This window comes from Paroedura picta, chromosome 8, assembly GCF_049243985.1.
Source record: "Paroedura picta isolate Pp20150507F chromosome 8, Ppicta_v3.0, whole genome shotgun sequence".
NCBI lineage: Eukaryota > Metazoa > Chordata > Lepidosauria > Squamata > Gekkonidae > Paroedura > Paroedura picta.
The window spans coordinates 58,685,856-58,700,676 of NC_135376.1; the positions used below are offsets into that span (position 1 = coordinate 58,685,856).

General features: G+C 42.6%; 2 protein-coding genes across 6 annotated transcripts in view; both read left to right on the forward strand.

Annotated features, from left to right (window-relative positions):
- Positions 1-6,050, forward strand: part of PLEKHA1 (pleckstrin homology domain containing A1) — a 46,748-nt gene extending 40,698 nt beyond the window's left edge. For all 5 annotated transcript variants that reach the window (XM_077349991.1, XM_077349992.1, XM_077349988.1 and 2 more), the window contains one exon: positions 1,958-6,050. In XM_077349991.1, the coding sequence (XP_077206106.1) occupies positions 1,958-2,174 (217 nt within the window). In that variant the 3' untranslated portion in view covers positions 2,175-6,050. The remainder of the gene's footprint in view (positions 1-1,957) is intronic.
- Positions 6,051-12,080: 6,030 nt separating this feature from the next.
- HTRA1 (HtrA serine peptidase 1) overlaps positions 12,081-14,821 on the forward strand; it is a 47,970-nt gene continuing 45,229 nt past the window's right edge. Inside the window, exon 1 of the mRNA XM_077349999.1 lies at positions 12,081-12,918. Within this exon, the coding sequence (XP_077206114.1) occupies positions 12,435-12,918 (484 nt within the window). The 5' untranslated portion in view covers positions 12,081-12,434. The remainder of the gene's footprint in view (positions 12,919-14,821) is intronic.

The following is a 14,821-nucleotide window of genomic DNA, read 5'->3' on the forward strand; positions in this document are numbered from 1 at the left end:
TAGGCACTATTTTATATTGCAATTCATATGTTAATCAAAATAGTAGTAGCTGTATCAAGTCTGATGGTAAGGCAAAGCAAAAAGTACAGTTTTAACACTTAGGTGTGGATTCCAATGTTGAAATTGACATCCCAGCAGTAGTTTCAGAATCAAGATACTTGTATGTAGTATTCAATTTAGAAAAGAAGCTTAATTGTAGATCCAGTATTTGGGCTTTCAACGCATTCATATGAGCATTTTGTATTAGTTATTTGTTTTCTGATGACTTCAAGATGAAAGTGTGATTAGTTCATTTTCAGAACATTCGCAGTTTATTGTATTAATCTAAATTTACCTGATTGTTTGTAGAAACCTTTCTGTCGAGCAGACTATTTTACATCACATTCATGGCAAAGCTGCTTTCCAGCTGAATAGCTATATAGTAAAAACTTAAATTTATTCACATTTATTAATTATTACTATTATTATTATTATTATTATTATTATTATTATTATTATTATTATTATTTGAGCTCTTATTCCACCCTATCTCAACAGACTCAGGGCAGATCACAATATAGTTTAGCATCAAACATTCACTGTCCCCAAATTAGGCACTAAGTACCAGTATAATGGTATGTTCTTGCTTACTTTCACACAACCAAAAATTATGTTACTTTCTCAATATGTTTTTGATATCATAACTTTGCAGTGATCATCTGAGCCAGTCCCTAGTACTGATTCCTGTACAAACAATGGTACCTCGAAGGGATACTAAGTGGATGCTTCTTGTTTGTATTGTTGAGGTGGTATTCTGGAAGTTCTGCCTGCCTTTGTACCGGAAATAATAAGGCAACATTTCTGAACTAGCAAGCTGGGAAATAGCGTGGAATCATGTGATTCCACCCCACACACACACACACAGACACAGACACTTTTGTTAGAAAACTTTCTGTGCCACAACATGGTGCAGTTGTAGTGTAGATTGTCATGATACAGGCTCGGCTACAGCCATTAGTTGTCTTCTGTTTATCTTTCTACCCAATCCTCCATTGTCTGTGTGCACTAGAGAAGGCCCCTTTATACTCATGAATAGCTAGGCTTCTCTTTTAGCTATTGTCTTATAACAGAACTGATGCTGTGAGTATCCAAGCAGATAATATGTGTACCACACTTACTTAAATTGATTTACTACAGAAATGCTGCTGTTAGTTCTTTAGCGAATCTCTTAAGGTATGCCACAAAGGAAGCTACTGAATAATATTGTACACGATACATAGTTTAGTAGGCAAAACATTTTTTTTGTAGAAGAAACTTGTATTTATTCTGGAGTGACTGATAATGACATGCCTGAGCATGTATGAACCAAAGGCGAGAAAACAAAAAATTAAATTCAGTATGCCTTGAAAAATGTTATGATCTCTGTGTATTTTTCAAATTAGCATTTCATGGTATTCTGTAGTTCGGTAGCACAGAAGGAAAATTATAAATTGGAACATAGACAACATAAATGTAAAATACAGAAGCTCAGTTTTCTTCAGATAAGCAGTGATTCTACTATGCTTCTTTTTTGAATATGAATATACTTTTGCATGCATTTTTGGAATTATTTGGGACTATTTTAAGAGTGGGAAACATTTTTCTGTCATTTTCAAATTCTCAAAAAGTGTGTCTTAGATAAATATTTTAACTGCAATTGCATTGTATTGGTAAAATTATTGCTATTAAAAGAGCTGGTTTATGTTGATAAACATCAAGAGTTTCCATGCTAGACTATGGAGACTTGGCTAAGCTGTTTTTTGCTTGCTCACAGTCTTAACTCTGCTCTGCCTTGGAAAAATATCTCCTTTCTACAGAAGATGCTTTGCTTTGTCCACCCCCCCCCCCAATTTTTTGTGTTATCAGAGATAAGTCCAAAATGTAGTTATTAGCATGCAACTGGTTCTCTGTGTCTGACGTGCACTCCTCCTTTTTACAGGAGCATTCCAACAGTTCTTCAGAATCCAGCTGGCCTGCAAAAACAGCAGCTGCCTGCTCACATTCCACAGCCACTCACAACCCCACTTTGGTCTCAACCCTTAACGCCAAGCCCCCTGTCTTGGAGAAGCGAAGATTTCACGAATCTTCTACCAAGGCCAAGCCAGGGAGCTTCAAGATCCAGGCTGTCCCTTCAAGAGACCCAGCTTCCAAAGTGACTGTACAGGGCCTATGGGAACCTCAAAATAAAAATGGCACTCAGGAACAGGATCCTGGCCCAGTGGATCTAGATGATGCAAGCCTTCCAGTCAGTTATGTGTAATAATAGGAAGAGTTCGGAGAATGATCCATTTGTTTTGGTCCTTGAATTTCCTTGCTCAGACTTCTAGCCAAAGATGACAATGGGATGAAAGAACAAAGATTGGAACGTTGTTTATGTAGAACTGTATGTTTGCATACGTTCAAATTTGTGTAAGTTTAAGTAGTCATATACTGCCTTGTATTGATTATCAGAGCGGGTTGTTCGCTTTTTCTGCTGCCTGATAATAATTCACTTTCTAAGAGGGAGGGGCCAAAGTCTGTAAGAAAAATATTACTGTTGCCAATCAGCAAGGTACCAGCTGCTCGTCATCTTCAATTTGGTAAAGCTAAGATTATTATCTTAGTGCCCTAATAAAAGAAATGTCAACAGGTGTGACTTAATTACACTGTAAGTCAGGCTGATGACAGGGAGTTGATTTTTTAGATTCTAAACATTGGTGAAGCCGTTTTAGGCCTTTGGATATATGTCATCATAGGATTAATGTTGTACTTTGCTGAACCCAGCAGTGCTTCTCTAACTATGGATTTTTTTCCTATGCAGAGATGGCATTCATTTAAAAACACGACAGTGTCTGAAATGAGGTATGTTTTCCCTCTGTAAGTTGCACAGACCAAGTAGCCACTATGCAATTTGTATGGCAGGAAAACCACTTTTGCTCCATTTCAGAAATCGCATGCACATGTGTTAACTTACACAAATCTTAGTCTATGAAAAATGTTGTGTGTGAAGCAGGGCAGAGCTACAGATAATTTACATTAATATAAATCTGTTGACTTGGTTGGAATTCCTCCTTTGTAACTGTTCTGTGAATCACTGCCCTTTTTCCAGAGAATTCAGCTCCCTTAGAATTCCAGGTATTTGGTGCTGTGAAAATATTGGAGTAATACAGCTATTTTTAATATTAAGCCTATTTTTGATGCACTCCTAAAGGTGAATTGTAACTTTTGCACATTTGGATATTAATGGAACATGAATAAATAAGGGTGTGTTATGGATTTTTTTTAAGTAGGGAGAAGGGAAACTGGACTACTAAATCTTTTAAAGGTTTAATTAAAATATTTTATATTAGGCTTTATAGAACTTAAATGTTTAAACTATTGTCTAAGGTTCTTTTTGTTTCCTTCTTATGAGATCGATCCATTTTCCCCCCTGAGTATGTTGTGAACAGTTCCCATTTAATAGATGGATCAATGAAACACTGAAAAACAAAATTGTTTTATCCTATTATCTGGTACTGAATTGTTCAATCATGCAATTGTGGCCTGTAACATTTGGTGCACTAAATTTATTAAAAGTGCCTGTGGGTTCTTCTTTTATTATGTTCTTGGGGACGAATGGATGTTGGATCTTGCTTTTATGGTTTTGAACCTTGAGGTGACATCATTTTGAACAGTGTAGTCCAGCGCAACTTTGTTATTCTAGGGCTGCCAATGGACTAGTAGCTACTAGTTGTGCACTATAATTTTTAACTGGATAGTTGTTTTAGGGGATTCAGTGATAAAAATGAAAAAAGGCTGAAGAAGCCAGTGTCAGGTATTTGAGGGGAATGAGCATGCACTATTTTGTGGTTAAGTTGTGAAAATATATGCTTTAATCAGAACAGAGTCCCAAAGTTTTACATGCTGCTGCTTAATGTGATTCACATTTTCTTGTGTGTAACATGTGTAATGCTTGACAAAACATACAAAACAAAGAATGCACAGATGCTCAGGACAAAATGTATGCCCAGTTCACTGAAATTGAGGAAAACTGATGTGTATCTGAGTGGCAGGGATAAGCAGCCTTTGTAGACCAGTGAACAAAATCGTGTTTCTGTTAGCCCATGGCTTGCTGACTATGCTGCTGCCCTGGTAGGGCTGAGTGGCAACCAGCAGGAATCTGAGGCAGACATGAAGAGTTAACAATGTGTTGTCACTTTGGGGAGAAATCATGGAAGTGATGTCACGCCCCTCGAGAAATCACTGGAAGTTATAGTAAAATGGTAGAATTTCTGGTTATTCCCAGAGTGAACTGATGTCACTGCAGGGAGAACTTGAAGGCAATATTTTTAGATTATTTTTCTCCCACCAGTGGCTAGGGATGGGGTGGATCCCCCCCCCCATTGGCAAACTGGCAGCCACATACCCTGGTGAGATGAGGCAGGAGTGTTGGCACTTCAGTTCATCGTGTAACACAGGGTTTACTTTTCTACTGTCTTTTAGTTGCTTCAACAATAAAACCTCATCGGAAAAATGCAATGGCTCAGGGCCTAGTGAAATAAACTTCCCTTGTAATCCATGTCATTTCAGAGCTTCCTTTTCATGCTCCAATGACCAGCAATTATCTAGATTCTGAGTGCCATACATACATATAAAACAGAAAACAAAAGGGGGAGAGTAATTCACAATAGGTCAGGTCCCCCAAGGCTACTGAAATAATGTGCTGTGTAAGTTTTGAAACTTCTGCCACTGCCCTAGTCCACCAAGCCACATGGTCACTTCTAGCAGCTAAATATTGAGGGGGGAGGGGGGAATTAGTTTCAAAACTTATGTTAAAGCCAGATTTACACGTATGTTTTTAAGCTCTTGGTATGCACCTATTAAAAACAGGCAATAAGTTCTCCATGCACAATGCATTGGGTTTCTGAATTGATTGGTGGCCATGCAAGCAGGTGAGTTTACAATTGCTTTTCCATCTCCCTGCATTTCAGTATAGTCCTTGCATTAGGCCATTTTCTGATCTCATTGCCTCCTCTCTGTTTTTACCTTTTGGTGAGGTGGCATCATTGCATTTCTACACTTAGATATGTTAATAAACATTCTTACAGTGAAAGCTAAAGATCTGTACCCTAGAATTTGATCCTTCAAATCCTGTTTTCATGGTACATGTGCAGTTGTGCAAGTTCAGAATATTGCTTACATTTATTGATAGACACACAGTTGTAATAAATCTAATATATTAGTAAAATAAAACCTTAGATTTGCAGTTCTTAAAGAAACAATTATGCAGAAGGGTGACGAGTATGTTGAATTTCTGAGGCTAAAAACTGAAAGGAGAGAGCATTCGTATGCATGAAGTCTAAGGGATGAGGAATAGCAATGCCAAAATGTCTTGTTTCAAATTGATCTGTTGTAGTGCAGCTTTTCATTTCCTAACCATAAGCTAAAGGTTTAAGAAGCAGTATTTGTAATTTGCATTTATTTGACTTCTCAGTTATGTGTGAAAATAAATATTTTGAATGTTTTAAGACTGGTTTAATAGCATACATTTTAACACATTGAAATTAGCCAATAGGTATCTGGAACCTTATTTTTCAACAGTGTGTACTGAAAGAAGCAGAATTGGAATAGTTTTAAATTTTCTAGTACTGGTACAGTTTTTCACATTGCATGGTCATTTTATTTTGTTCTGGTATTGCCAGTTTTACACAATGAATCGGAAGCAAAGCAGCACTCTTACAAAATTCCTTTAAAATCAAAGTTTGATGGCTTAGTAGTACAGGAAAATATTTGTGATTAAATTGTCAGGGTCTGTTTATTTATCAGTATTTTTATAAAATCATTGAAAATTGTTAAATTATTTCAGAACACGTGCTGTTTTCTGTAAATATGTTACTTAAATTGTTAATAAATGCATTAACTAAACATAGAAGTTTTATCAGACTACTATATTTAGTGCACTTCAAAAGACATTAACAATGGATAAAATTGTTTGTATATTGTCTCCTTTCTCTGTCTGAATTGCAGAATACTAAAGCAACTGAAGTAAAAAAAAATAAACAGCTGCCATGATATTCCGCTTTCTCCATTATAATCCCTTGGTAACATCAGTCTTTTAAACAGATCCCTGAATCACATATAAATATGTGGAAGAAGTTGTTGAAGAAGACACATTTGGAACTGTCAAGTGCAAGTACAGAGGGTGTTCTGTTAAAATGCACTAATCTCTGTGGATGCCTACTAGGTTTATTTTGGCCCTTTCATTATTAAGGTACACAGCCTAGTAATAAGCCAGTCCTGAGGTTTTTGCTGTGTGAAGTAAAGTTTATAAAAAATGTTCATAGTTCCCAAATGCTAATGGTTACAGTCTGCTGACAGCTTCCATTCTCCCAAAAAAGGATATATTCAAGAGCCGGTATATTCTGGAAGGTGTCCTTGATGAGGGCCACATTTTTATTTGTTCCATTCCTCCAGTTGTTAGAGATACTGATTTCACCAGAGTTTGAACAGATGAAAATGATATCTCAAACAAGCTTGCCCCTTACAACAGGCTGATCTGATCAAAGCAGCATCTACCCAGGATGTCTGTATGACTCAGCACCAGCTTTATTATTAAATGGGGGTCTGGTGGCTTGCAGGCTTTTGTTTACCATCCACTTAGATAAACATGCAGCAGAGGTCCATCTGTGGCTATTAGCCACAGGGCATAGATGGAAAGATATGCCTGTGACAGCGATGCCTTTGGTGATTGGAGGACAACAGTGGGAAGGCTTTGGAGTTCTTGGCCTCACAGGTAAACCTCTTGATGGCATCTGGGTTTTGACTACTCCGTGGCACAGAGTGTTGGACTGGATGGGCCATTGGCCTGATCCAGTATGGCTTCTCTTAAGTTTTTATGAGTACTTCATTTATAAATTGCTTAGATCCCCTGGTTCTATGAGAAAAGATGAATAAAAATATTTAAATAAAAATGCATGACAAGATAAATGAGATTGTACCTGCTAGTAGAGCTAAATGTCACTATGTTTTCCTGCCTACAAAGCAGGGTAGTTGACTTCCTCCAGTTTGGTTGAGAGCTGCAGATATTTTGAGAGCTACACACAGGAAGGTATCTCCAGACACAGGGATTGCATGCAGAAAGAAAATGCAAGATTTGCCATGCCGGAAAATTGTTGTTGAGGACAGGATATGCTAACTGCTCAGCCAAACAGCATCTCAAATATGATCTTAGGTTGGCACAATTTTTTTCTGAATGTCAAACATAATTAAAGCAGGTCACACTCATGATCTGGTATTTTGTTCTGGGCAGGATGAAGGTGAAGGAATTGGTGGTTCCATTGTGATGAACAGATCATTTCCTGCTTGAGTTTAGACTTATGGAAACAGCAAGACTGCAGTGGATGGGGGTATATTAAAATGATTTGACTGCAAAGCCAGGTGGACCCAAGTGGTTTTCTGATGGCTTCTGGGGATTCTGCTGTTTGCTTGGCATTCGTGTTGATGCCCCAGTTAACCTCTGACATAAGGAAATGATCTGGGTGGTTGACATGATTGCTCCTAGGTGCCCCCTCCCCTCTCAGATATTACAACCCAGGAAGTCTTTTGGTTTGCTGAGAGGCTGTGTGATGAAAAGGTTACTCAGAATGAACCTGACAAGCCATGGATTAATTTTAAACTTTACTTCATGGTACTGATAACAGAGAAGAATACTTTCCCACCATGATTGTATCTGCATTGGGTCAGCAGAGCGGTTCTAATAGAATCCTGCACGCAGAAGCCAAGTGGCATGCTGTGACTATTTTGCTGAGCAGATAATGTAGTGTTTTTAGGAATGTAAGCGACTTTGTCAGTATCTAGGGATGCTATTTGCCTGCGGGACACTAGCATTTACACCACAGAATCAGATGGCACCAGGCTTCATTATTCAATTGCTAGGGTACTTCTCAGTTTATTCAGTCTGAGGATGTGGCCAAGAACCTTTGTTGCAGGACTGCCACATCCATATATGACCTTTGCCCTTCCTGGCTACTTAAATCTGTCAGGAAGGGGTTGGCTGATTGGGCACTTACTGCCTCAGCCTTGAAACAGATTGTGGTTATGTCTCCACCATTAAAGAAGCTTATGCTGGACTCAGTAGACTTGAACCATGGCCATTTTTAAATGTAGCAAGGTACCTGGGTGGGCAATGGGTGGCCAGCTCCCAAGATTTCCTGGAGGAACCAAGCTGTCTGAATCCTTCCTAGGCTGTTTATTTGAAAGCCAGCTCCAGCAGGTTCTCTGGAGGGGCCTCAGCACAGAGCAGGCTTTCTCAACTAGGGTTTTGTAAAACCCTGGAGTTTCTTGACAGCCCTGGAGGGGTTTCATAAATGGATGGGAGTTAATTAATTATAATATATTTTAATTTGTTAAAAAAATTGAGTGATATGACCATATATGGTCATGTTGACCTGTTTCCCACCTCCTCTAGAAATGGCCAATGATGGGCCCGGAAGGGGAGGGACCCCAGGTGGGCGTGCACACAGCTGTGCTTCCCAACCACATTCTGCACAATTGTACCGCTTGTGGGATTTCCCAAAGCCTGAAGAATGTGTTTCTCAGTGGTATAAAAGTTGAAAAAGGCTGGTGTACAGATTTTCTAAATAAATAATTATGGGGATACAAATATATGTACTAGATCCATTGTTGCTTCTGGTGGTGCAGGACTGTCCTAAATCCACTTTGCAGTGACTAGGCACCAGCTTAATTGTGACCAGACTATGAATTTTGACTATAGAAGAGGAAGGCTGTATCTGCGTTTTAGATACACATTGTTTTTCTCCACTGCCATATTCCACAGCAGCACAACTACACACTCTTATTCCACCATCACTTGCAGTATGATTCAATTAAGGATTAGTGGACCTTTACAACATGGAAAAAATCATCACCATCCGTTACAGATCCAGGGCACTGTATCATGAGCTAAATTCATGATTTCAGTGATGCAGAGTAATAGGGTAAAGTGATGAGCTGTAATTAAGGAGTAAATGTTGGTTGCTCCACATTAACAAACATGACTTCCTGTTCCCTATCTTGTGGGACGCTGCTGGTGTAAAGATGTATGGTGTTCCCAGTTCATTCTGTGAGCAAACATATAAGTTGTGTTTTAATGAAGGGTGGGTTTTTTGTATCCTTTAGATCCAGATTTTTATACCACCACATGTACTGGCTGCAACTTTTTATGGTGTAGTCTGTGGGCACACTAACTGAGTTTGTATTTATATAATGAATTTTTGGATGACTGCCTTTGAAAATGGTAAAACTCCAAAAGCATGCATAGATACCATTTAGATGTTTCTGCCACAGCTGATGTGTTCAATCCATGGTTCCTCCTCAGGCTATATATGGGGATGTGTCAGGTTCTATAGGAAAGATCCATAGTGTTGTGTCATTATTTTTTGCAAATTAATTGGTGTCCCTGAATGTGAGTTGTAATTAAGATAGTAGATTGTTGTGGTCTGCTTGCATAAACAAAATAGAAATAACAGGATATGTACCTGCCAGATTTACGCACTGTGTTTATGCCAGATTTATGCACTGTGTTCAGTCTGTGTATAGGGATATATCCTGGTATCAGAAAAAGTGGTTTGAGGTGTCTCAAAATCATGAGCATCTGTGAGGGTCCATGTCTCCTATTTTTTATGTTATGGTCGTTTTTACAGGGTAAGCTACTGGCTCAGATGTGAGCTGTGATCTGATAATGAATGGTTGAGAGTATGCCCATGTGAAAAAAATATGCTTTCAGAAGCCTCTGAGATATGACGAGCATGCTGTAACCCGGATGTCAGTTGTAAACTCCATCTGGTCAATTCATGGATGTTTTTATCCTGATTTCTATGATGGATGTTGATGAAGGTCACCACTTGCACTATGGATCCTTGCCCATTCTGGCTGCTAAAATAATGCAGGGACCACATCAGGAAACTCTTAGTATCGATTACAAATCAATTACTAACTTGGAGCACCTTCCCTTGGCTACTCAAAGACAGTTATCCATTTGCTACTTAAAACATCCTTACAGAAAAATTGTGTGGCCCATTATCATCTGTTCTCTAACATGTCCTTTCTTGGCAAAGTGACTGAGAGAGCAGTAGCAGACCAACTCCAGATCTTGGGTAACTCATCTGCTTTTAGACTGTTTTTAGTCTGGCTTCAGGCTGGGCTATAGGACAGAGATGGCTCTGCTACCTTTAGTTGATTACCTTTGTCTGATGATAGACAAAGGCTATGCCATTGCTGCTCTTCTTGGACTTACCTGCAGCCTTCCATATCATAGAGCAAGTTTCGTTGAGGCACTTGGAGGCAGAAGTAGGTGTTGGGATGTACACTGAACTGGCTTAAATCATTCATCACAGATGGAACTCAAAGGGTTGCTGGGGGAGACAAGTTGTCACCAGTGTGGGACCTAGCATTTGGGATTCCACAGGGAATAACCCTGTCCTCAGTGTTTTTCAATCTATGTAAAACTCAGGACAAATCATGGATAGGTTGGGGTTGGATGTCATCGATATGTGGATGATACCCAGTTCTATATATCCATATCCAAATCCCCTGGAGATGTGGTAGACATCTTGAGTAACCGCCTGGCAGCTATGGTAAATTGGCTAAGATTGAACAAATTGAAACTAAACCCCCCAAAACACAGAGGTACTGCTACTTGGGAAGATGAAGGACATGGTGCTTCCCACTTTGGTAGACTTCAGCTGACCATGCTGACAGGTAAGGAGGGATTATACTGGGCTCAACATTATTACTGAAGAAGCAATGCAAGGCAGTTGCAAGAAAGGGCTTTCTTCCAACCCTTACCTTCAAGAAGAAGAGTTCGTTTTTGTACCCTGCTTTTCGCTGCCCATCGGAGTCTGTGTGGTTTACAATGTGCTTTCCTTTCTTTCCCCACTATAGTCACCCTGTGAGGTAAGTAATGCTGAGAGAGGTCTGAAGAACTGCTCTGTGAGAACAGCTCTGACAGTACTGTGACTAGCCTAAGGTCACCCAGCTGTGGTTGCATGTGGAGGAGTAGGGAATCAAACCTGGCACACCAGATTAGAAGTCATCGTTCTTAACCAGTACACCACACTGGCTCTTTGTCACCTGTTCTGGCCACCTGGATCCGTGCTCCTGGATCCATAAGGGGACGATAGAATGAGGTGGCTGGATGGAGTCACTGAAGCAGTGGGTGTGAATTTAAATGGACTCCGGGGAATGGTAGAGGACAGGAAGGCCTGGAGGATCATTGTCCATGAGGTCGTGATGGGTCAGACACAACTTCACACCTAACAACAACAAGATGTGTACAAGCCTTTTCCATTGTGCTCCCCCACCCCACCCCTTATGAATAGCCTATCTGAGGAAATCTCGAAAGCTCCCACTCTTATTCCCCTGGTTTTCCATAAACTGCAAAATTGAATTATTCAAGAGGGTTTATCTACAAAGGCAATAGAATTTCACTCTACTCAATGATTTGCAAAGTAGTTTAGAAAAATGATTAGGGATTGTGTACTACAGTATATTAGGATCTATGCTATCATGCATAGCTTGCTGAAACTAGGATACCAGTGTGGAATTTTGCATCATTTAATATGTCATGTTAATACTTAGGCTTTGCTTCAGTTCTGTATTTAGGCTTCTAGTTTGCTCTACAACATTAATCCTATTATATTGTTTATTGTGTCAGATCACTCTGTGTAATCTGCCTTTGAGTCCAAGTGGCCTATTTGCTGCATTACTGGGAGTAGAGTCAAGGAGGCTGGAAAGGAAAAATTATACAAAGTGTGTGGAAATGATACAAAGTGACCTGCTTCCGATTGACACAAAAGTGAGGGAGAAGATACTGAAATGTCCCAATCCACTTAAGAGTGGAGTACCGGGCATGGAGATTCATCTCCTGAAAAACTCAGTTCTGGTAAAAACTCCCCGCAGTCGGCTTAGGAAGTCGCCTTAGCCGGAAAGGGGGGCCATGGACAGCGGCGGTTTTCGGCGGGCAGGGAGTTCGGCTGGCGGAGGGAAATCCCCGACGGAGCGCCTTCATTCTGTTCTCCGACCTCGTCACTGGGCGCAAGGCGGGCGCTGGAAGTTGACAGGGCTAAGCGGTGATTAAAGCTCTCCGGGCTTTCCGTTGGAAACGCCTCCCGTTTCCAGAAGCCCAAATTGGCTTGCGGTTGTGTCGTCCGCCGCGGCATTCCGGCGTTGCTGATTGTATAAGGCCGCTGCCACTCAGCGCAGCTAGCAGCCAGGTCGCTCCTCGTGCGCACGGCGGCTTCTCTCCCCGCGGCAGGCGGCTCTTCTCCCCGCAGACGAGCGGCCTCCGGTGTCTCCGCCCTCGCCTCGCCTCGCCTTCCCCGCTCGCTCGCTCGCTCGCTCTGCAAGCGCCTGTCGCGCGTGTCTGGCTCGCCGGCCGTTTCCCGCCCGCCGAGGGGAGAATGCGGGGGCTCCTGTGGTCTGTGGCGCTGAGCTGCTGCTGCTGCTGCCTGCTGCGTCTGCCGGCCGGCTCGGCTCAGCTGTCCGGGCGGCGCTATGAGGAGCGGGCTTGCCCCGAGCGCTGCGACCGCTCTCGCTGCCCGGACCTGCCGGCGGAGTGCCGGGGAGGCGGGGAGGCGCTGGACTCGTGCGGCTGCTGCCCGGTGTGCGCCGCGCAGGAGGGCGAGCTCTGCGGGGGCTCCCTGTCCGGAGAGCCGCCGTGCGCCGAGGGGCTGCTGTGCGTGGTGTCGGCCGGCGTGGCGGCCTCGGCCACCGTGCGCAGGCGGGCCAAAGACGGCCGCTGCGTGTGCGCCAGCGACGAGCCGGTGTGCGGCAACGACGGCAAGAGCTACGGCAATGTGTGCCAGCTGCGGGCTGCCAGCCGCCGCGCGGAGAGCCAGCGCCAGCCGGCCATCATCGCCATCCAGCGGGGCGCCTGCGGGAAGGGTGAGTTACTGCTTCTGGAGCTGCCCTGGGGAGCGATGCTCGCTTCCTCGCCACCAGCAGCGCGGCTCAGCGGTTGCCTTAAAGGCACTTTGCACATGGTCAGAAGTACTCTTTGGAATGACCACACGGTGCCGCGTTGAGCCTTAAGACTGGAAATAGGTGTGAGGGGTTAACACTGGCAGCCTCTGCGCGCCCTCACCCCCACATGTCTGTCCTTCGGACATGGACTCCTGGCTTGTTGTGCTGAAATGCGTGGGTTGAAATCTTCAGCATCCATCTGCGGCGGGGGGGGGGGTCCGGGCGAGCACTGGCCAGGGATTAAGGCAGAGTGCTCTCAATTAGGACAGTGATGACTGCTGTTTACGGTGCAATCCCATGCCAAAGTATTCTAGTCTTAAATCTGTTGCATTTAGTGGGTTTAGGCTGGATTAGCTCTCCAGAGGGTTATGCTGTAAGAAGCCAAATTCCTGGCTCAAGGCCAGCACTTCATTTGATTGGTCTCCAATACCTTGGAGAGTTCACACAAACATTAAAAAAAAATCCTTTCCAAAATGTAAACAATGGCTGCAGCTTTGACAGGACAGCTGGAGAAGAGGAAAGAATTAGCCAGGATACTGTGGTGAAAAAGGGAAGAATGAGAAAGATGGACCTGGTTTAGTAAAGAACATGCGGAGAAACAGTCTAGGAGTAGAGGGTGCTGTATCTGATGAGTGGTTGGAAATGAGAGCAAAATAGTGATGGGAGGGAAGTGGGAGGAACAGTATGCCAGGAGAATAAAGGGATCTGTTATCTGGGAGAAGAGAAAAAGAGAGCCTGTGATTTGAGAAACAAGGGGTTCATCAGGCCTGGAGTGAGAAAAGAAACTGAGCTGAGATGAAGCAGAGGGTGAAGCGTAGGGTAGATGTTGAAAGAAGCAAGTCATTGACAAAAACTTTGCCTATCAGGTGTTCTGTGTGTGTTTCATATACATATTGCTGATGTTTATTTATTTATTTTTATTTATTAGATTTTTATACCACTCTCCCATATGGCTCAGGGCGGTTCACATAAAACATTGCAGGAGTAAACAAATAACACCGTCCTAAATAACATACCAACAATCTAACAGTGGCTTCAAATAGAACGATAACTTGGACAAACCCCCAGGCAGGTCAGGCTGCTTCAGGTCATGGAGGGGGTGTCCGAGAGGGGACCAGCAGATGATGTTGGGTCGGTCGGACTTCTTTTGACTTTATCCATGTCATAATTGGATTCATAAATGTAAATTAGTAAATAGGAGGGACTGTGCTTAGTGTGATAAGTTATATTAGCATCCATTGATCACTTGACACCTGAACAAGTTTCCATCAGTAATGGTGCTCTGTTCTGTTACACTTCTTTTGTGCTCTCAGGTCACAGGGACCCCACAGGGCTTTCAGGGCAAGAGACTTCAAAGGTGGCTTGTCATTGCCTGACTCTGCATAGTGACCCTGGTATTCCTTGGTGGTTTCCCACCCAAATATGGACCAGAGGCAGCCCTACTTAGCTTCCAAGATCTGATGAGATCAGGCTAGCCTGGGCTATCCAGGGCAGAGTCTGCACTTACTTTCTTTATTCCATTGTCAATCCTGTTGAATTCAGATCACTTTGAACTCGGGTCTTCCTCTCCTCCCCCCTCCCCATTGAAACAGGAAAGTCTTCTGCACGTGGTTAGGGAGGCTCAGAAGGTGGGGGGTGGGAGTAGTCTCTTTCTTTCTTTTCTTGAAGCCTCTTTCTTTCTTTTCTTGAAGGGGGGGGGAGAGGAGCCAAGCAGGGAGCCTCTTTCTTTTCTTGGAGGGGAGGGGGAGAGGATCGAGAAAGGCAAAGGAGGGAGGGAAAATCCAGGACCCACAGAAGTTGAGAGATGTTAGGGGCTTCTCCTTTA